Source organism: Miscanthus floridulus, chromosome 16 (assembly GCF_019320115.1).
Source record: "Miscanthus floridulus cultivar M001 chromosome 16, ASM1932011v1, whole genome shotgun sequence".
NCBI classification, from domain to species: Eukaryota; Viridiplantae; Streptophyta; class Magnoliopsida; order Poales; family Poaceae; genus Miscanthus; species Miscanthus floridulus.
This window is the reverse complement of record NC_089595.1, coordinates 23,011,176-23,033,001: the sequence shown is the minus strand read 5'-3', so window position 1 is coordinate 23,033,001 and position 21,826 is coordinate 23,011,176. Positions and strand designations below refer to the sequence as shown.

The window sequence follows — 21,826 nt, the reverse complement described above, 5'->3', positions numbered from 1 at the left end:
AACCCTAACTCATTACTAATATCAGTGAGGCATGAGGCAGAATCATGCAGGCCATGATACAATAATAAGATCATGGGGCTAGCATATCTTTCAACCTATCTTTACTTCAACGGTCTCGTGATGCGAACTATTCGTGAAAGCGCTCGATATCGGCTAAAATAGCCGATTCAGGCATAACGCACAGTTAAAGTCATGCCTTACCAGGAATAGATCTACTAAATATCGATCCCCACTCTACAATGTTAACAGTGGGGTGTGAGGCAGAATTACACAGGCCATGATAACAGGCCATGGAATGGTTCTCTCTAGCCAATAGATCTACTCAAGACGCAACATGCCTTAACCGCACTGTTATGCACGATCAAGATTGATGTAAAACAGCTGATAAGACATACCTCATCAGTTTAAGGTGTAGATTGGATCAGTTTTAGGTTAGCAAACGATGGGTCAAATAAGATATAAGGCCGATCTAAATCAATCTCAATCGGGCAGAATGATATTGTTGTAATTAGATAAATAATGAAAGCAATAAGAAATATCGGTAACTTAATGAATTACCAAAGACTGTCATTCTAAGGTAGAGCAGATAACTTGACCTTGATCTAATTCAAGTAGTGGAGGTGTGAGGCAGAATCACACATGCCATACTTGAATTAAACAAGAGTCGATAACTAGCTTATACCTAGAGCCGCAGTGGGGGTCGACCGGATCAATGTAGCCATACGAATAGAGGTATAAACCATGACGGTACTTATAGACAAGCAGTGGAGGTCGACCGGATCGATGCAGTCCGTACTCGCTGAAGAACTCACCGAGATCTACTCTACTCCTTACTCCTAAGGGGTGGACGGAGCCGAAAAAAGTAATTGACTTGTATTTGGATTGATTCATTCCTTTTTTACAATAGCCGGGGTTTGATATTTATACCCGGGCCCTGTGCATGACTCCTGTCTAAGTACGACTTATTACAATTTTTGAACCTAGAGAAAACATTCCTAATTTAAGATAACTTGGACTCTAATCTTTCCCTTTTTGTAGAGTCCGGCATGCTTTGTCCTAGGCCCCGAACTGTAGCCTCTATTGTTATCTACTAGCGCTATCTGTGGAAAGCCGATTCCATTTTCTGCATCTGAATCAGCTGATCCCGATCTGCATGTAATTGATTCCTTAGGTGACATGATCTTGGGAGCTTTCGGGTCCCTGTAACATCTTCTTCCAAATTTTGGTGTAAACACTACCTCACCTATTATTCTCCCGAGTTGACTAGCTTACATTATCTTTATAGATCTATCCCCTGAGTGTCATTATGCTTAATTCCTATCTATATATTTACCCTCTACTTAAGCTATGCGGGTATGTTGATAGATATTCCTCTATTACGCAATAAGTCTTACTCCATTGTTTTTCCTGTGGTAAAATATAAATAATGATACCGAGGAATACTCCCGGTAAAATGCTACAATGGTATTATGTGCGCTTGTGGAATCCTTCATATTTTTTTATGTTAATAAATACCAACAAAGCCCAGCCATCGCCGCTTCTCCATGTTCCTTGTTGCCGTCCATCACACCCACATGCTCCCTTCCTCCCCTTCGTGAATCTGAGCCCGTACCTCCCCGTGGAGGCTAGCACCGCCCTGCCCCGCCACACTGATGCGCTCAGCCGGCTGTAGCCAAGAGGTGCCCTTCTTCTCTCCCCCTTGGGTTTGGATAAGAATGTGGCCCGATGGCTGCTGAGGCAAGGCATGAGAGGGAGTTGTCCTTGCCGCTTAGAGAGCAGTGGTGGTGAGATCTGAGAGTGTGGTGCGAACTGTGTTGGATATGGGATGGGATGGATGGATGGTTGGGTTGAGATACTTAGGCCCTGTTTGGTTAGATAGGACTAGAGACTAGTGAGCCCATTTAGTCCCAAATAGTCCCTACTTTGCCAAATAGGAGACTACTAGAGGGACTAAAGTGGATTTGGGCTGTAGTCCCTTGAGGGGTGGCTATTTGAGACTACTAGTCCAACTTAACACCCCATGCCCCTCCCTCTCTCATCTTTATTGCGTCGGGACCATCCCCACCCAGGGTATTTTAGTCTTTGTTCAGTAGCTTTAATGCCCTTTAGTCCCTTCTAGTCCCTGGAACCAAACAGGATAGGAGACTAAAGTTTAGTCCCTGTTTTAGTCTCTAGTCCCTGGACTAAAAAACCAAATAGGGCCTTATATATTATTATACTTGTTGTTACTCCGCATGCGCTAAGGATGAAAATCACAACCAAACTATTAGGATCGTCAGATCCTTTTATTTTCTCTTCCTGCACACTTCTGGTAGTGTGCAGAATTCTCGACCTGCAGTGATGATTAGTTGGATTCGTTCTACACTCAAGGATGCCTCTTGATTGGAGATTCGTCAAGCTTCGCTTCCATGATATAATAATAGTGTTTTGTTTGTTGTTAGTTGTACCAAACTATTGTAATTTATTTATGTATTTATACACTCTGAGGTTGTATGACTCTGTAATCAGCTGAAAATTGGATACCAGGTGATAGCCGAGATATCCTAGGACTATCACAGAGGGGCAAAAGAGTCAGAATTTCTATTTTGGGAATCCCAATCTGTTTTCCTTCTCCTTCCGGACATCGGCTGGGCATCCGCCGTCTCCCCCTCTCTTCTCGATGCTGGTTACATTCAGAGCGACGCAGGCCTCACATGGGCACGTGAAACGATGTGAAAAATGACTGCAGGTGAAACGATCAACTGTGCCCAAGAGGGGGGTGAATTGGGCTCAACTAAAATTTCTTGCAATAATTAAGCCCTACACTTAGCACATTTCACCCTTGGTGCCTAAATGTGTTCTCTATTGTTCTACCGCATAAAAGTTTTGTAGCCTAGGTTCCAATCCTACTCTAGCATGGCAATTCTAAGAATGTAAAGACATGAATTGAATTGCTCAAAAATAAATGCTCAAAGTAAAGAGAGGGAGAGGAACACAACAATATTTTTCCGAGGTATCGAAGAGTCGCCACTCCCCACTAGTCCTCATTGGAGCACCTGCGCAAGGGTGTAGCTCCCCCTTGATCCGCATAGGGATCAAGTGCTCTCTATAGGCTGATTCTTTAACACTCTGTCATGGTGAATTGCCCCACAACCGCTCACAAGACTGACTTGGGTCATCTACAAGCTCCGCCGAATGATCATCAAGCTTCCAATCACCACCGAGCCGTCTAGATGATGGCGATCATCAAGAGTAACAAGAACAAACTCTCACTTGACCATGACAAGCCTAATGAGAAATGTGGATGCACACTTGCTACTCCCTATGCGCTAATAAGGTCCTTAATCTTAGATTATCAAATCTTAATCATCCCACTAGGCTCTTGCTCTTCCTTGCACTTCAAAGTGTTTCCTTAGCTGAACAAATGGGCAAGAGAGCTAAATTAGACGAGTAGGAGAAGTATTTATACTCCCCACTTTAAAACATAACTATTGGGGTCCAACTTAGCACATTACGAAGTGGCCAGACGCATCTGTCGATGTGACCGGATGCGTCCGCTCAGTAGCCAACGGCTACATGACGTCAACTGTCAGAGAGTATCAAAACAGTGACCAGACCTTGGGGGAGCCATGTCCTCCCTGACCGGATGCGTCCGGTCATTAAAAAGTTGTTCTAGAACCTCTCTGATGTTGACCGGACACTGGCTCACGAGAGTCCGGTCACTAACCGGCCAATGTCTGGTCCTGCCTCAGTGCCGAGCCCTATCTGCTACAGTGGGACCGTCGCGTCCGGTCTCTCCCTTGTGCCTGCGTCCGATCTAGTTGAAGCACTATCGCGCAGACTCTGGCACTGACCGGACTCAGCACCTCAGAGTCTGATCACTACTACAGCAGAGTCCTGGTCCTCTATTACCACTTCAATTCACTTCCAATTTGAAACACTTATGAATGGGATCGACTCCAAATGATCTTTGGGCTGTTCCTTGAGCTAGCTAGTGCTAAGTTTGATAAGTGTGCATGGTACCCAAACCATTAGACTTACATAGGTCAAGCTACTAGTTCATACCCCTCTTAATAGTATGGCCAAAGAAAAACAAAGTTATAAACTACTCTAAGTGTCTCTCAACACCAAATAACACTTAGAACTAGTCTGTCCTTAACCATGTCGTTCATCCTTGAAAACCAAAACTGATTTTCATCGATAGGGGCATGAAAACCATTGATTGTCCCAAATAATCGTCATTATCATGACATAACTTAAATTACCTCTATAAAACACACGTTAGTCACGATAATCTTATATGGTCGTTAATCAGTGAAATCCACCGGAGGCCTATATGCTTTAGTAGGAGCGGGCGATCGAACGCCCCATCCGCCCGGACACTAGCAAGCCGTCACGTCTATCTGGACTCTGAAGCATTGTTCGTTTAGCAGGTCTCCTTGGCTGTGCAATAGGAATGATCGGACATTGGGACTGTCCCGCATCAAAGGCTTCGTGGGCCATGGGCCTAGTCTAGACGTGACATCGGGGCCAGACTGGGCCACATCAAAGGCTTCGTGGGCCATGGGCCTGGTCTAGACATGACATCGGGCCCGAGGCCCGTCCAACCAAAACTTCAAATCTCCGCTTCTTATATAAATGCTTCTCAATGTTTCTAAAAAATATATAAATGCTTATGAATTTGTCCTGCCTTATTGGAGTAAACACTAAGCAGTAATGCACGTGCCTTATTGGAGTAAGCAGTAATGCTCGGGTTGTGCTTCCAATCGATCAGGGTGGGCACCTAGCGCCGCGCCGACTAGCTTTTTTGTTTTCCGCATCCGCGCGGGCTCACTTCCGCACGTCCCCGCATAGCCCAATTTCGCGTGTCCACACGTGGCCTGCCACCACCAAGAGTTGCATACAAAGCTGAACGGTGTTTCTGCGTACATACACAATGCCTAGGAAAGTGAGCCAAACTTTTCTTTAAAGTTTTAAAAAGCTGTACTCCCTCAGTCCCAATTTATCTGTTGTTTTCGGTGTCCGTGCCATGACTTTGACTCAATTTGTACAAAATATGTGCAACATTTGTGTCTCCAAACAAATTTGTCAAAAAACTAGATTCAAAGATCTTTCCAATGATGCTAATTATGTATCATAAATAATAATATTTTTAATATATATTTTGTTAAAGTTGTTTCTCGGGAAGCGAGAACGACAGATATTCTGGGACTGAGGGAGTAGTTGTTAAACTAAAAATCAAAATTAAATTTTGATTTTCATCATTGTGTTTGTTATAATAAATCCTTCAAAACAAGATCTCACACGAATATATTTAGATAAATTATATTAACGAACATTTATCTCATGAGGATAGAACATAGGCCTGTTCGGTTGGCTGGTTCGTATCGTTGCTGGTTCGTGAAGAAGTACTGCTGGCTGGTTTGTGTGGGAGAAAAATACTGTTCCGACTGAAAATTTACGATCGTTTATGACAGGCCACAGCCAAACGAACAGGTTGTTTATTAAGAAGAAGGGATATTTTATATCTCAAGAAAGATGTTCTGTCTTAATAAGACAAATGTTCTAAATTTAGAAAAATAATATTTCATATTAAGGATAAAAACATTCCAGAAAATGGTATTATAATATCCATGACGATAGAGGAAAGATGAATAACAAGAGCTATAATATATATAGAAATAGATTAATAACATAACATAAATAGAAGAAAAAATAATAAAAAATAGAACAAAGCATAAGGAAAACAAAAGGAATAAAAATAAAAGACCACGTAATAGTAGAAAATAAAAGAACATCACATTCATAGTTATTGAGTAACTTAAATATGCTGTAGAATATTTCATGGGTACTTGAATAATCAAAGATACTACACGAACATTGCATTTATACTACACAAACCTTACAAAATACATCATAAAAAATCATATATATACCATGTGAATATCACTGAATACATCAACAAGAATCACATGTATACTACATAAACATCACAGAATACATCATAACATCACATGTAATAGGAGAAAAAGAAAGATAAAATAAAAACAAGAAAATAACAAATGAAATAAAGAAAATTAATTAGAGCAAAAAAGAAATAAAAGAAAGATAAAAATAAAAAGAACAATAAACTACCATAGAAAATAAAAAAAAAGGGAAAACTGATGAACGAAAGGAAATAAAAAAAGAAAAAAAGAAAAATGCACAATAAAAAGAAGTAAAAAGATAGTTTCCTAATTTTTTCTCCTAAAAACTTGTAGTTTGGCAACTCCTAAAAAGATATTAGAAGAGAAAAAGATAGTCATCTTCAGGAGTTTTTCCTAATTTTTTCTCCTAAAAACTGTTTGTTTTCGCACTTGAGATGATGGGTGGGTGCATTTGCACAAACACGGTGTGCCCTGCACTGCTGCACGTCATCACTCGACTACCGTACGTTGTCCGGGCATGCTCGCTGCTCGTCGTCGTCGTCGTCGTCGTCGTCGTGGAGGGAGGGCGTCGTGGTAAACGCCGGTGCAAAATCGCAGAGCACAGTAAATGCCTTCAATGCAAACATACAGGGGGAGTAGAGCGGTAGGAGGGCACGCGTAGCTACACAATTTAATGCACCCATCAGTACTCCCTCCAGCTGCTCAGCCAGAGCCCAGAGAACGGCACAGCACTACACTTCAGGTATTGAGCAGCGAGTGCAGCAGTAGGACCGAGCTCGCTCTAGGCTCTCCTCGTCTGTCGCCTCTGGCCTTGAGCCAGCTCCTGCGTGCGGCCATGGAGGTACGGCGAGGGAGGGGGAGGAGGAGGGGAATACACCAAGGACGGCTCCGTCGACCTCCGCGGCAACCCCGTCCTCCGCTCCAAGCGCGGTGGCTGGACCGCCTGCACCTTCATTTTTCGTCGTCAGAGAGATTCAGAGTCAGCTAGCGGCGCTCTCTCGTTTCTCCGGCCGGCCGGCCGGCGGCAATGTTTCGCCGCCGGGATTTGCTTCGCGTGCCCATGGGCCATGGATCTATGACTATGCTACGCATGCATATGCAGTGTACGAGCTGCTCGAGCGAATGGCGTACTACGGCGTGGCGGCGAACCAGCGCGGGGGACGGATACGCGCGACGGGAGCAGCGCGTAACGCGAAAGGGGAGGAATTTCCCGACTACTAAAAGATTACGAGTAAATATTATGAGCTGTTGAGAAGTGGTTTTCCCTATCTTTCTAAAAAAAAAGGATTAGAAGGATGATTAGGGAATTGAAGATGCTCTTATATATCCAATATTTATAGCAACCCATGAACGAGCAAAAGAAATATTAAAAAAAAGGAAAAAAAGAGAGGAAAACAACCGCACGAGAAAGAAAAGGGAAACGAAAAGAAAGAAGAAATATAAGCAAGGAAAGAAAAGATAAACGTACCAACCTGGAAGTGAACACACACAAAAGAAGAAAAATAATTAGAGTAAAATAAAAATAGATAGAAGAAAGATTAAAAAGGAAATATAATAAAACAAAAAAGAAATATATAAGAAAAAAAGGAAAGAAAAGAAATATAAGAAAAAAAGGAAAGAAAAGAAATATAAGCGAGTGAATTCAGCGGCCACGGAGTGTGCTTGAGCTTATATATGTTGTTTGACGACCACCTGGTGAGGACATGGACGACAAGAAAGAAACACGGTTGGATCGGATACTAGCATCCGACCCCTGTTATAGTGATAATAAGGAATCCGAGTAATAATCATGTAAAACATGATTCAGCATTTGCACACAGATATAAGCTACACGTACTACCAAAAAAAAAAGATGTAAGCTACACGTAGCATTGCATGTTTCAAAACTGACCAAGATGCATCAGATCAGGACGATCCATTGTAATAACAAGTCTAAATCATATGTACAGACTAAAACAAAGCAAAGTTCCAAACCTAGGGGAATGCAGTAATGAAAACTTTCTGTTCCACACCAATCACCTGCACGAAACCCCTGATCGTATGATCTTAAACTCGCAATGACACCCACCGAAAACCACATTCCAGTTCCAAATGCTTCACCGAGGCAGAGATGGTGACTTGTTCAGTAACGGCACAGAGCCCTGACGACAATGTTCATTTCAGGCCTGTAGTCAGGCTCCCACTGTAGGCACAGTGCAGCAACAGCAGCCATCTGTTTGCCAAACCAAATCAATAATTACACACACACAAAAGAAAATAAAAGTTCGTTTGTTTAGCGTACTACTTTCAGAACAAGAATATATTGTTCTCTTTTAAGACTACCAATATTAGTTGTAACTCTAAAGAGTAGCAAATTTGGCAAATACGATTTGCTTATGGTTTTCAGTTTATTGTGGTGTGCACCTGCTCCATAAAAAGTCTACTCTTAGTTAAAGTGTCTGTGTATAATCTATTTTAAAATAATATGAATATTTAAATCCACAGAAAGTTTGTTTGCTTTATGTTGGTGGTTCGTGTCAAGATTCACAAGCCATTGCTGACTGAGGTTTCCTCCATATCTTTGGAGGGGTAAAGCTTGAGTCATTGTGGAGCATGCGCTCTGTTTCTTCAATATGGAGAGCAGAAGCTATATCTGTCTGACACTCTGACCCTAAATACTATTTTCTGGATAAGTTCAGCTTAAATGCAGGACAAACAAACATGATCTAAAAATTCCTTTTAAAAGAAGAAATAGAAAAATGATTATGTCTTCCTTTTCCAATGTCAAAAGATGGTTATGTTCAAGTCACACTGTATAGACCTCTACTTGCTCACTCGAGCACACAACATCCAGTCTTAACAATATTGGTACCATGCTGACAGCCTTTAGTGGGTATCCTCCTCCAAGCCTTGGATCTATGCACTGTTCCACCTTGTCTTCACTAAGCCTTGGTGTAGCCTGCACCTTAGGATAAGCAAATTAGCTGCTGCATCCTATACAGAAACTAGAAAAGTGAATGCTGGCATATGTACCCATGTAACTAGGCTCCTCTGGTTACGTGGCATTGTATTATCAATTACTTTGCGACCAGTTAAAAGCTCCAATAGTACAATCCCAAAGCTGTAGACATCGCTCTTTCTGCTATGCACTCCTGTGATTGCGCACCTAACAAGTTCACAGAAGGAAACAGCACACAAGCAGCAGAATGCATATCATTTATCAGCCTAGGCATTAGTGTAAATCTGAAAGTGTGGAAGTATTCTGTCACATACTCAGGTGCTTCCCAGGCTGACTTGGGATCGCGAGAAACCCAAGCAGTCTCATAGTACTCATCAAACCTGTTACGGGCTTCATGTATTGAGACACCAATATCACCTATTTTTGCAACATCATTGTCAAAGAGAAGTATGTTGCTAGACTTAATGCTGCTGTGAATGATGGGAGGTTCAGCCTTGTCATGGAGGAACTCGAGGCCTTTTGCAGCACTTACGGCAATCTTCACACGCTGCAACCATGACAGAGGTGGTCCTGGTTGGGCTCCCTTGACACCCTTTTTACCTAAAATCATGGCGAATTCGAAGAATATCATCTGGGTTTTCCAAGCTTGATACTTTGTAGATTATTTAGTAGACTAACAATGTGATTGATATGATTGGTTCAAAATTTTTAACATAATCATGCCATTGCCCTATGTCTAAGGCTAACAAGAAAACACCAAATGATCAAGCTTGAAGCTTATGAAAGTAAATCTAGGGTTATTCCATACCATGAAGAATATCATACAAGGATCCCCTTGGTGCGTACTCATAAGCAAGAACACGAGTTTCCTCTTTGACAAAATATCCAAGAAGTTGCACAACATTGTCATGCTGACTCATTCCTAAAATGGCCGGAACCTGCAACACAAGTTGTTAGAAACTAATCCTTTGTTGTACATACTAAAAAATGAAAATATAATGGCCCAGGATCAAATAGGCCCAATAAGTGATAAAATTAGGCTCGTGAACAGTTCCACAGGTACTTTTGCCTAAGTGGACACTGGACAGTACCATGATTACAGTAGCACCACCGCCGGGACAGTGTTTTCTAGGTTAGTTTTAGGAAGAGTCCAGATAATGGATTTACTTGGACATCAAGTTGGATCCTTCCTATAAATAAAAGGGGAAATGCAACTATTTTGATAAAGCAGAGACAGGGTTTTGCCGACAATTTTCGCTACCAACCAGCCGGCGCACCGACCCCCCCCCCCCCCCCCCCTATCTTCCTCCCTCCGCTGCTCAATGTCGCCGTGGTCGGCGGGCGGCACAGCGCCCCCCCGGGTCGGCGCATAGGACACCCAGGGTTTTGCTTCTCTGCCTTGTTGCTACAGTCTTCTAAACAACTCTCACTTCCTCATCCTAGCTGCCACCGCCTCTCCCCCTCCATACCCCTCTCTCCCTGTGTCCATGCCACCATTTCCATCGGTCAACTCCTCTCCCCCCAATAACTCGGACCCAGAAAAACAACAATAACTGAAAAAGGTGGAAAAGCAAGGCGCAGATGCATGACCTGTACTTGAATTTCTTTAACAGGATCAAGCTTTTTTATGGCAGAATTCTGTCCATCTTTAAGAACTGCCAGGAAAGTTCGGGCATATGATCCCTGCCCTATAAGAAGATCAATACTGAAGTTCCTGGTTACTTCATTCAGTTCCTCTAGGGAAATGGTCGATGTAAGAGTAAGAGTTAGATGAAGTTTAGCAGTATTGCTGACAGTGGCAGGAACCGTGTGTTGGCTAGACTTATTGTTATCACCAGCTGCATTGAAGAAACGAAAAAGTAAATACAATAGGCTAAGGTGATTGCTTCGCCAGAAACTCTTATTTTCTTAGAAAAACAAATATTATATTTTGATATACATGGTACAGCACTTCAAACCAAAATTTAATGAACGGTGTATATAGTAAGGGTGCATTTTTATTATGCTGAAAGGTACACCTAAACCTTAAGTACTGCAGGTTCTATTTATTTTTTATGTGTGTATCTAGAAGGTTAAGCTTGACAGACCAGAACGAGAAGAGAGTTCATTGCGTGTACCAGTGAGTTTGCTTCTGATACTTTGTGCTGAAGCGATAATCCGGAGACGGGAAAGTACAACATTCATTTCTGGCCTCTTTTCGATATGAGGTTGTAAGCAATCAACAGCAATGGCAATGGCCTCGTGAATGAAGGACTTGCCTTGTTCATCGTAAACCTTGCCAAAAATTTCTATTGCACCATGGTCAGTTCTATAGGAATGAATGAAGTCTGTAGTAAGCACATGAACCCTCCCATCATACTTGTATCGCACTGTCTTCCAAGTGATGAGCTCTAAAAGAACAACTCCGAAGCTATAAACATCAGATTTCAGGTTAAAAAGCTGACTAGAAACATCCCTTGGGTCTGAATAATACTCTCGTCCATTGTCATGAACAGCATTCTGCACAGTTGAATGTCCAAGAAACGTTGACAAGTTCCAATTGAAGATTTTTGGCACAAAATTCTTATCGAGAAATATATTGACAGACCTGAAATTTCCCAAGAGGCTCGAACCACACAAATCAGGACTTTCAGCTACTAATGAATGGATATGAACCAGGCCCTCTGCACACTGGACTGCTATTGACAAACGTTGATGAAGGGGAATTTTTTCTATGGAGCAGATAGTGTCATAGAGGTTTCTGTTCGATAACGATAGAGAACCAAACTTTGACTCGGATAAATCACAGAAAGACTCGTATACACACTCTAAAATGGATTTTCCTAGGTGAAAGCCAACAACATTTGCAATGTTTTTGTGATTCTTTTGGCTCAATATGCTCATAGTGTTTAGGAACATTTCTCTGTCAGTATCGGAACATGTTTTAAGTTGTCTTACTATAACTGGACGATCCTCGTCAAGGACTCCATTGTAGAGACATTCACATGACTCTTTCCGAAAGGTCATGCGGTAGTTTTTGGTCATCCTTTTCATTTCAATTTTATTGAAATTTTTTAAATTGCCAAATTGGTGTCCCGATGTCCATACAGTACGCTGCTGACTCAGATTTTCTTGTTCTATCTGCATAGCTTTCCTGATCATCCTTAGATTACTAGCTACTTCAACTATTTCAGGACGTGTTTTGACGTCCCTCTGCAAGCACTTAGCTGCTAACTGTCCAATGTCTCCAAGAAACTTCTTGTTTTCTGCAACACTGATTTCCCCATCAAACATGTGCTGCACATCCTCTCCTTTTGTAAGAGCCTCATTAAAACTTTGAGCAAGGGTAATGGTCCCATCCACTGCTTTTTTCCTTGTGATAACTTCCAGCAAAACTACTCCAAAGCTGTAAACATCACTCTTTGGGGTTAGAATTCCACTCTCACAGTATGCTGGATCAAGGTAACCTATGGAACCAATGATAGTGGTGGTTTGCTGGGGACCATTAGCACAAAGGAGTCTTGCAATTCCAAAATCTGATATCTTTGGTGTAAAATTTTTGTCTAGCAGTATGTTAGCCGGTTTGATGTCACCATGAAGAACAGGACTATACATCGAATGCATGGACAATAATGCTTCAGCAACCCCAATGGCAATTTCTATTCTTTTCTCCAAAGGGAAGGGAACCTGACCATTAGCGCTGTTGCCATGAAGTATGCTGTTGAGGTTTCCATTGGTGATAAACTCCATGACAATCATTAGAGAATTCTTTTCCGTGCAGCAGCCCAAGAGTCTAACAACATTCTTGTGGTTTATTTGAGAGTGCACTATCACCTCCTTGGCAAACAACTCTTTCTGGGTCCCATGTATATATTTCTTTACGGCAACTGAGGTTTGGTCTTCTAGTGTTCCTTTGTAGACCTCACCAAATGCCCCTCTTCCCAGAATATACTTGTACCCATTGGTTATGTTTCGTATCTCATTTTCTGTGAAATATTTCAAGCTGTAGTTGTTTTCCACTCTTTGAAGCACCTGATGCCCATTAGATTGAAAGAAATCTCTAAGCTTGTCCCCTTGGTAATCCATATGCAACCCAGCACAGTGATAGGAATGCTATGGGTGGTTGCTTGCCTGCATAACAAGGAGGTCAAGTAATGCTACTATTCTTTGATACGCAAGTAATCTTACTATTGAAAACAAAGAAAGAAAACTATTCTTATAGGGAATTATAACGCCTACTAGCTGACCAAAAGAACCTCGAAGAATCCTAACCTGCCAGTGTAAACTTGGAGTGTAACATATAACACGTTATCAGAATGACAACTCCGCAGCACTCATTACACCAGAGTACCAGACCTAATATGATATGAACAAACAAAGGCACTAGTATTACAGATTTAACGGTATAAACTTGCTCTCTGAAAATTCAGTAGGCCAGAAAATGCAACACATTCTTAATATGAGAGCTAACAGGTAGTTTTAAAAATTAAACTAACTGAAACTTCGATATCTAAGGTTTGAAACATAATCACTAATTTTATTTACATAAGTAAGGTTCACCAGCGACTAATTAATCGAAAGTTTGAAGGCTGCTGATGAATTTCAAGCGTGCTTCGGCAATTTTTCATACATCGGAGAAAGTTTTTAGAGTTTCAGGGGCTTCAGGCAAGTGTCAACAATTTCATAGGGCAATTTCAAAGCCTTCAAGTGAGTTTGGGGAAAGTTTCAGAGAAACTAGAACAATGCTTCAATTAATGTTTCAGGAGATAAAAAGAAAGCAAATTTCAGAGAAATCGACTTGTATCCATACTTGAGGTGGAAACAGCCCGCGGCCCCAACACACAACCTGTGCTGAGGAATCAGCCAGCCGCCGCCGCTCCGTAGCCGGCGGCAGCGCCCCGCGGCCAGCCATCGTGGCTCCGCGTTGACCTCGTGGTACTCGCATTCTGCAGCACCGGAGCGCCCCCGGAGGATTCATGGTGGCGTAACGATGCGTATGGAGTTGGGATGGGAAGGGGCCGGCCTGGCCTGGCCTTGACCCGGCCCGTGGTCCAAAGCCATTTTATTTTATTATTATATATATATATATATATATATATATATATATATATATATATATATATATATATAAACCTATATAAGGAGCCATTTATATCCTTTCGTTCGGAGGAATTGGAATCTACTTAGTGTATTAGGCTATTTGGTTTAGAACTTGACATTTCACAAATTTCCTAAGTTCACATATAAGTCTATCTCAAATTCATAAGGTGTGAGATGAAAAATTATTCTATAGATCACCATACTATATTTCTCAACTTATAGCACGTTTTCCAATTCGCTTCTCTATAGTAAAAATGCAACATATAAGTATCTCTCTTGAATGGCTATTGGCTAACAATAATGTATAAATATATTCCATATTATGGAACCATAGTAGCTTAATTAATTTGTGCCTAAATTATAATTATTAGAATGAATTCAATTCTAAGGCCCCTTAGCTAATTTTAGAGACATATATCATACACGATCTATTTCACCCAAAGTTATGATATTATTAGTCTAACCAGTAGCATGAGTCCTTCTAAATATTTTTCTATTATATCAAAGTATTATCAACATTTCTAGAAAGAATATGATAAAAGAATAAAATGTATCATGATAGCACACTAAGATTATTAGCAATATTTAATAAGTTTGCAAGTTCACTATAATTTTAAATTTCTCTCTTTTTTCTTCTAAAATATGACATTTCTCGATATACTTCGAGTATAGACTTATTATAAGTTATTGTCGAGCCTGATTATTAAAAAACAAAAAGACTTGATCCATTTGGGTCAATAGGTTCCGACCCTATTGATCCATTTTAGACACTAAAGTCAATTCTTGTGACCTATTGACTTTTAACTTTGCGGATCGGATTAAATTCCTAGTGGCACATTTGGATGGGATTTAGGATAGGGAAAGAGAAATAGATTGGGATAAAAAGGAGGGGGTACGAGATGGGTATGCTAGTCTTTATTTCCCTATTCCTGTTTTAATTTTCCATTATCCAAACATAAGATTAAATCTATTTCACCCTTTATTTCCTTATTCCAACCCCCATTTCTCATGAACCAAACGCCCCATCCTCCCTCATTTCCTTATTTCATCCCTCATTTCTCATGAACCAAACACTACCTATAGATCGATTCGGTCCATTATCATCCCTACAAGAAACACAAGATTTGTTTCTTTGTTTTTTTTGGGGGGGGGGGGGGGGGGGGGTTGACTTCTCATCTTGTGAATGAGAACAGTTTAATTTTCTTTATTTTCACTCCTCATGATGAGAGAAAATGGTATTTTTAGCATGAGTATGTGCCTTTCTCGTTCTCCCTTGAGCAAATCTTTGTATACTCCCTCCGTACTGGTAATTTAAGTTGTTTTGAAAAAGGCTTGGGTTAAAAATTGGGAATATAAATCATGAATAACTTTTAAGTTGTTGAGTTTGGAAATGTGAAAACCATATGAATAGATTTGTCTTGAAAAGTACCTTCATAAAAATATACATATATCACTTTTCAATAGATATTTTTATAAAAATAAGAAGTCAAAGTTATACTTTGGAGACATTGTCGCTGTCCAAAATGACTTGAATTACCAGTACGGAGGGAGTACCTCTTTCTCCTTTTCATATCTAACGGGCTGTTTTGGTTTGGTTGCTAGTTTTTTCTCGCCTCATCTCATCTAGTATTGCCAGAATATAGGTCTCTTCTAAACTCACAAGAAAAACCTTACTTGCATGGAAAACGAGACAGGCAAACAAAGGAACCAAACACCCGTGATTTGTTCCAGTTTCTTGCCCAACGAGACAAGGCGAGATGAACTTAGCGAGAGATCCAAACGCTCCCTAACTTTCTCCCAAGCTTTTCTGAGTATATTTACGTATGCAGACAATACATTTATATAGAAAAACCATGTAACTAGAAAAGTCAAAACGACTTATAATTTGAAACAGGAGAGTTAAAAAAATTATCTCAAATTACAAGAGACTCTTGGCAAATAACTTGTCAATACTGTCTATAAAGACATGATTCACATATATACCTACCATTAATAATATCTATCACCAATCTAAATATAATAATTATAATATCTACCCATGATTAAGGTATGATTACATGCGCTTTTTGTTCATCAATAACATAACCTAGAATTCCTAAAGTACATTATAGTTAGGACAAAGGTGGTATCCGAGAAAAAACCTTCTTTTAGGTCTGACGTACTCATCCGTACGGATCACAGCCTAAAATGGACTTTAAGTTCATGTTTAGAGGAAATATAAACAATAATACTTATAATGTCTAATGGGTATCATTATGTTCTGTATGAAATGTATTACCTCTTTGATGTCCTAAATGTTAATATTTTTCTCAATAACTTTTGTAAAACTTAAGGTAAATTTTTTAGATTCAGGAATATAAACTTAAGGTAATTGGACTTAGTATAAACTCAAACTAACTTTATTTTAAAATAGGGAGAGTACCATTTATAAGAAGCTTTAGTTATATTGTCAAATAAGATTCACCACTTTAATGATGTGTCAAAGTTATCTTAAACTGGACGGGGCCTAGACAGTGAAATACAAACCTCAAAAAAAAAAAAAAAAAAAAAAAAAAAAACTCAACCTGAACCTACCCAGCTTGTGGGACGGTCGTTCGTAGGCGTGATTACTTTCAGTTCAGGAGTGTGTGTGCGCGTGTTATATTACTTTCAGTTCAGCATTGATATATATATATATATATATATATATATAGGGAGAGGCTATTCAGCAGCCGGCTACAAAATAAGTTATTCTGTAGCCACCTCTATTTACCATAATTTTATATACTAATTTACCATAATATCAATACATATTTACGATAGTTCGGTTACTATAACATATGGGAATATTTACCATAACGTTATAGTAAACCACTTAGTAAGGAGTTACTGTAAATTTCGTAAATTAACATATTAATTATCGTAACTCAAAGTGGCTACAGAATAAGTTATTCTGCAGCCAGCTATAGGATAGTAGTTCTATATATATATATATATATATATATATATATATATATATATATATATATATATATATATATATATATATATATATGTATATATGTATATATGTATATATATATATTGAAATATCTATTAGTAAATATATGCCAATTATACGTATGTGATAATACAGTATCATGCGTTATACAAGGTAGTGGTCTTAAATATCACTGTTCTTCAGAAGATAAGGCTTGCCTTCAGACGATAAGCATGAAGGACGCTCCCTCCATGCTATAAAGCGGGACGCCGGGCGCATTCATTCATCATCGAATGCTCAAGCCGAAGAAGACACACCGAAGCCTCAGACATCCGCTCTCATCCACTACCAAAGAATATCCAGAAGGATACTATCTGTGTGCGATGGAGGACAACGCAAAAGGAATATACAGTCACTCTACTGTAGCCAGGACAATTATTCGTCCAGCTGTCCAGGCAATAGTAAAGGATGATAATTGAAGACGTGAGATGCTTCCTTAATCCCGAAGGCGCCTCAGACGTGACTTCGCCTCGAAGACTTCTTCAGAAGATAAGGCTTGTCTTCAGACGATAAGCATGAAGGACGCTCCCTCCATGCTATAAAGCGGGACGATATATATATATATAGTATATTCAGTAGCCAGCTATAAAATAAGTTATTCTGTAGCTACCTTCATTTACGATAATTTTATATACTAATTTACGATAATGTCAATACATATTTACGATAGTTGGGTTACTATAACACATGGGGATATTTACCATAACGTTATAGTAAACCACTTAGTAAGAAATTACTATAATCTCGTAAAATTAATATAGTAATTATCGTAACTCAAAGTGGCTACAGAATAAGTTATTTTGTAGCCAGCTACAGGGTATGTATATATATATATCAATCAATCGGGAGTGCAAGAAAACTGAAAGGTTAAACTGAACGAATGAGTTCGATGCTAGGCCCAGACATCTCCCTGGCCCCGCCAACTTAATTCACAGGATGAAGATGAATGAAATTGGGTCAACATATATACATGGATGCAAGGCCAAAGACCTCTCAAACTAGGACGTACAATCTATGAAATGAAGTCGTCATAAACTAGCTCACAATAGGGATCATCAGCTGAAACCGAAACAAGAACAAGAAAACAGAGAGAGACAGAGACGACTGACCAGTGACCACACCATGATGAAGTAGCAGCTAGGATGAGTGCATGAGCTAGTAGCCTTATTAGTACTAGTAGGGTGCCTACCTGTCGTAGCAGTACAGCAGTAGTTAATATGCGCTTTGGCGCCACCGCTAGGCTCGCTGATTGGAGTCGATCGCTTCTTCCGCGTACGCGCAGAGTCGCAGAGAGTCCGCGACGAGGACCTCGCCCCTCGGCAATGGCGGGGCACCGAGGATGGTAGGTACATATACCGGTATCTATACCACGGGAAGTCAATGGAGGAAGAGGCCAGGAAGCCGCTCGATCTGGTCTGTTTCAGTCCACAACTTGACATACGAAAAATATCTCGAGCTTCTAGATTTTTGAGAAAAATCTAAGAGATAGATTAGGACATAAGAACCCGTAGATTACATCTATGCCCTAATTAGAGGTAGTTTTCGGGGTGGTTTCATTATTTTTAAAGACCTAGCGTCCGTCGTCTTGTCTCAAAGAAGGTTTTTTGGGGGGTGGAAAAAGGAAGGGAGAGTCAAATACTTCAGACTAGTTTTTGTAGAGTATTATTTTGTACTGAATAAATTGGGCTATAGGAACGAAACTTTGATCAAGGATTTTATTTTAGATCACATCCCCTTCTGTTCCACCTTAGAATTGGGTTGTATTGTTCCCCATCTTGAGCAAACTGTGGCACTTCTTGCGCCTTAATCTTGAAGCCCCAAGAAAATAGTCTATGGGTTGCTTTTGCACTGACCTCAGAATTGACTTTCATGATTGATGTTTTTTCCTGTTATTATGTTTGATGATCTTGTTGTCTTCTTGGTCTCTAATGACAATAATTCCAGTATGTGGTGTCTTGAGTTGTGGACCACAGCACTATTTCGCTGGTACCGTTTATTTTTGGGAACAGCCGGTACCGTTTGGTGGTCAAGTTCATTCCTTATCATACATTTTCTGCTGCAGCCTTTGACATATTTGGCGTTGACACTAAGCTGTAAGAATGTATTAATTTCTATATTAGACTCTTTTTTAGCAAATTTATATTAGACTGTTGTGTTGTGGTGCCAGGGACATATCTGTTCTTTTGATTGTCTCTCGATGCTCATAAGCGATTTCTTTCCATTAAACTTCTGTCTGGTCTGGACTCTGAAGCGTTGTTGGTTTAGCAGGTCTCCTTGGCGAGAAAATTACAATTATAGGACGCGAAACAATACGCTTCGCTATTATAGGACTCCAAACATCGACTTTGCTAAAACGACCCTTAAAACGTTGGCACTTTGTTATACATGACATTTGGTCTTTTTAATCACTTTTCTCAACTAAAATACATGTATTTTGCCATGATGTGACCGTATTGCCCTCAGAGCTTCAATTGACGTGGGATGGGGCTGCTGCTGGCTAGCCGCGGTCTGGGCTGGCTGGACTGTGTGAACTGCGTGTGGGCTGGCTGGCCGCGGAGTTTGATCGCTTGATTTTCATCAGTGCAAACGATTATCATCGTAGCATCTTCACCGTTGAACTCAAGTCTGGGCACATCACCAAGACAGGCAAGACAAGAAATTCCGGCAGAATCTTTCCTTTAATCAACTTCTGCACTCCTGGTACTAGCTAGTTAGCTTCATGCACATTCATTTATTATACGGTTGTACCGGTGCTGATTGGAAGACCACCGTGTTACCAGAAGAAGCCAAGGCGCTGCTGGTCGATGATAATGATATGGAGAAGGCGACGTTCGAAGGGAAATGGATCAGCTTTGCGGGTCTCGGTGAAGCCTGGGGATGTAGTTTAGTGCTCCTGTCAGTTCTTCTTGTTTTAGTTGTCACTAGGTTCCGTTCTGTGTATCGTTTTTTTAGGCCGAACTATGTAAGAATGCTTAACTGTTGGTCTTTGTAATAAGGGTATAAACCTATCTCACGGGGAGTTGATGCTTGTGATGTTTTGTATCAGCCATTGTCGATGAATATGACTACTGTTCCTAGTTAGAAAGAAAACAATATCCTGCTATGGTTTTTCCTCTTAACGAGGAGTCCATGACGGTCATTTTTATTGTTTTTTGCAAGGGTTTTACATTACTATTTACTTAAACTAGTGGACAGGCACATGCGGCACGCACGTGGCCATAAAAATGATAGTTCATAAAGGAGGAATTACAGTGAAATTTTCGAGAAATAACAATGCACGTTCAAGAGAACTCAGATAGAAATTAAAATATGTATTAGTCATAGTAGTTGACTGCTCAATTCATGTGTAGTAGATGACAAGAATCCACGTGAACTGTGTGATTCAGACCCGGACTGTGTGAACTGCGTGTTGACTGTTGTGCTTCAGCTTCACACGTGGATCTCTCAGGAAGACGAATCCGCTCTTTACCTTGCGCTCGCTAGACAAATCAAACAACACAGGGAGCATTTAGCACGGTGCCGAAGAAATAGAATGGTATCCACAGGAGATGCCGGGGACGTCACCGGTGATGCAAGCTTGCTCCCTTAGCCGTCTGATCACGCCACCGTGCAGGACGACGGACGGGACTGGAAGGAAGACCAGCAGAGCTGGCAAGGTTGCGCACTTGCGCATTGACGAGTCAAAAACTATAGGGACTTCTGTGTAAAAACTTGCTTGACAATTCGAACTGTGCAAAACTTGCCAGACCGTGGCCAGCCAGGCAGGCCATGCGAGCGGCCAGCAGTCCCATCCCATGTCAATTGAAGCCCTGGAGGTAATACAGTCACATCATGGCAAAATACATGTATTTTAGTTGAGAAAAGTAATTAAAAAGACCAAATGTTATGTATAACAAAGTGCCAACGTTTCAAGAGTCGTTTTAACGAAGTCGATGTTTGAAGTCCTATAATAACGAAGCTTATCGTTTCGCGTCCTATAATTACAATTTTCTCGAGAATGAGCTTATATGTTGTTTGGGCTAGGTTATCCAATGGTGGTATATTGCCCCGGACGCAGTGTGCTTGAGCTTATATTTTTGTTTGCGCAAACTCTAACGTGCGCACAGTCACGCTCAGCGCCGAGCGCGGGACGCAGGCCCTCCCCCACGGCCCACCCCACCCTCATCGGAGACTTTCGTTGGTGTCGGAGACGGAGACGGAGACCTCGCCAGCGTTAAGGTTCCGGCATCTCCCGCTCCCACACTCTCCCTCTCTTCTTCTCCATCTCCGCGCGGGCATAGAAGGGGCCGGCCTGGGGGAGGCAGGCCGCCCAGGCAGTGGGGGAAGGAGGCCGGACGGTTCGGGGCCCTAGTGGCGGCGGAGGCGGCCGGGCTAGGGAGGGGCGGGGGTGTCATGGTGAGCTCGCTGGCGCGCTGCCCTAGGGTTAGCGTGGGCGGGTTGTGGGTGGCGCTGCGAGGCGGCGTGTCGCTGTCCGCCGATGGTGGAGGTGGGGGCAGGGGGGAGGGTGAGGATGAGGATGACACCAGCGAGCTTGCCCTGTATTTAGGGTGGGCAGGGTCATTAGGCGACGGCGGGATGCGGGCGGCGCGGCCGGTGGCGAGGAAGCCGCGGCCAGGGTGGCGGGGGAGGAGGCAGGGGTGGGGGAGGAAGGGAGCGTGGCGCGGGGAGGAAGAAGGGGTCATGGCATGGGGAGGAAGAGGAACAGGGGTCGCACGTTCCCTGACCACGCGACGGGTTGCGGGATAACTGCGTCCTTTGTTTGACGACCACCGGGTGAATGCATTCCGGCGATGATGGTAGTCAGGTGAGGACATGGACGACAAGAAAAAGAAGTACGGTAGGATCGGATACTAGCATGCGACCCCTGTTCTTACTTATAGTAAT

At 41.5% G+C, this 21,826-nt stretch overlaps 2 protein-coding genes across 12 annotated transcripts; both read right to left on the bottom strand.

Annotated features, from left to right (window-relative positions):
- Positions 1 to 7,657: 7,657 nt before the first annotated feature.
- On the bottom strand, positions 7,658 to 18,284 carry LOC136513335 (uncharacterized). 11 transcript variants are annotated; one of them, XM_066507324.1, is made up of 9 exons: positions 18,132 to 18,284; positions 13,096 to 13,179; positions 10,962 to 12,954; positions 10,435 to 10,682; positions 9,653 to 9,782; positions 9,159 to 9,444; positions 8,919 to 9,051; positions 8,707 to 8,844; positions 7,658 to 8,118 (listed from the first exon to the last, which is right to left on the bottom strand). In XM_066507324.1, exons 3-9 carry the CDS (start codon positions 12,907 to 12,909, stop codon positions 8,029 to 8,031), a joined length of 2,973 nt encoding a protein of 990 aa, XP_066363421.1. In that variant the 5' UTR covers positions 12,910 to 12,954; positions 13,096 to 13,179; positions 18,132 to 18,284; the 3' UTR covers positions 7,658 to 8,028. The 11 variants fall into 11 exon arrangements, 10 of the variants coding, with proteins under 10 accessions (XP_066363421.1, XP_066363419.1, XP_066363423.1 ...); XM_066507322.1 differs by lacking the exon at positions 18,132 to 18,284 and adding an exon at positions 18,052 to 18,109; XM_066507326.1 differs by lacking the exon at positions 18,132 to 18,284 and adding an exon at positions 18,064 to 18,096.
- A 2,770-nt stretch (positions 18,285 to 21,054) lies between these two features.
- Positions 21,055 to 21,624, bottom strand: LOC136510421 (sulfated surface glycoprotein 185-like). Its single transcript, XM_066504871.1, has one exon. The coding sequence runs from the start codon at positions 21,622 to 21,624 to the stop codon at positions 21,055 to 21,057; it is 570 nt and encodes a 189-aa protein (XP_066360968.1).
- Between the last annotated feature and the right edge of the window lie 202 nt (positions 21,625 to 21,826).

Bases quoted from the DNA above. Each gene is read 5' to 3' on its own strand.
- LOC136513335 (XM_066507324.1), bottom strand. From the start codon at position 12,909: ATGGATTACCAAGGGGACAAGCTTAGAGATTTCTTTCAATCTAATGGG. The intron at 10,683-10,961 runs GTACACGCAATG...TCTTCAATGCAG, and splicing joins TATCAGAAGCAAACTCACTG to CTGGTGATAACAATAAGTCT. The intron at 9,445-9,652 runs GTATGGAATAAC...CCATGATTTTAG, and splicing joins CTTGTATGATATTCTTCATG to GTAAAAAGGGTGTCAAGGGA.
- LOC136510421 (XM_066504871.1), bottom strand. From the start codon at position 21,624: ATGACCCCTTCTTCCTCCCCGCGCCACGCTCCCTTCCTCCCCCACCCC.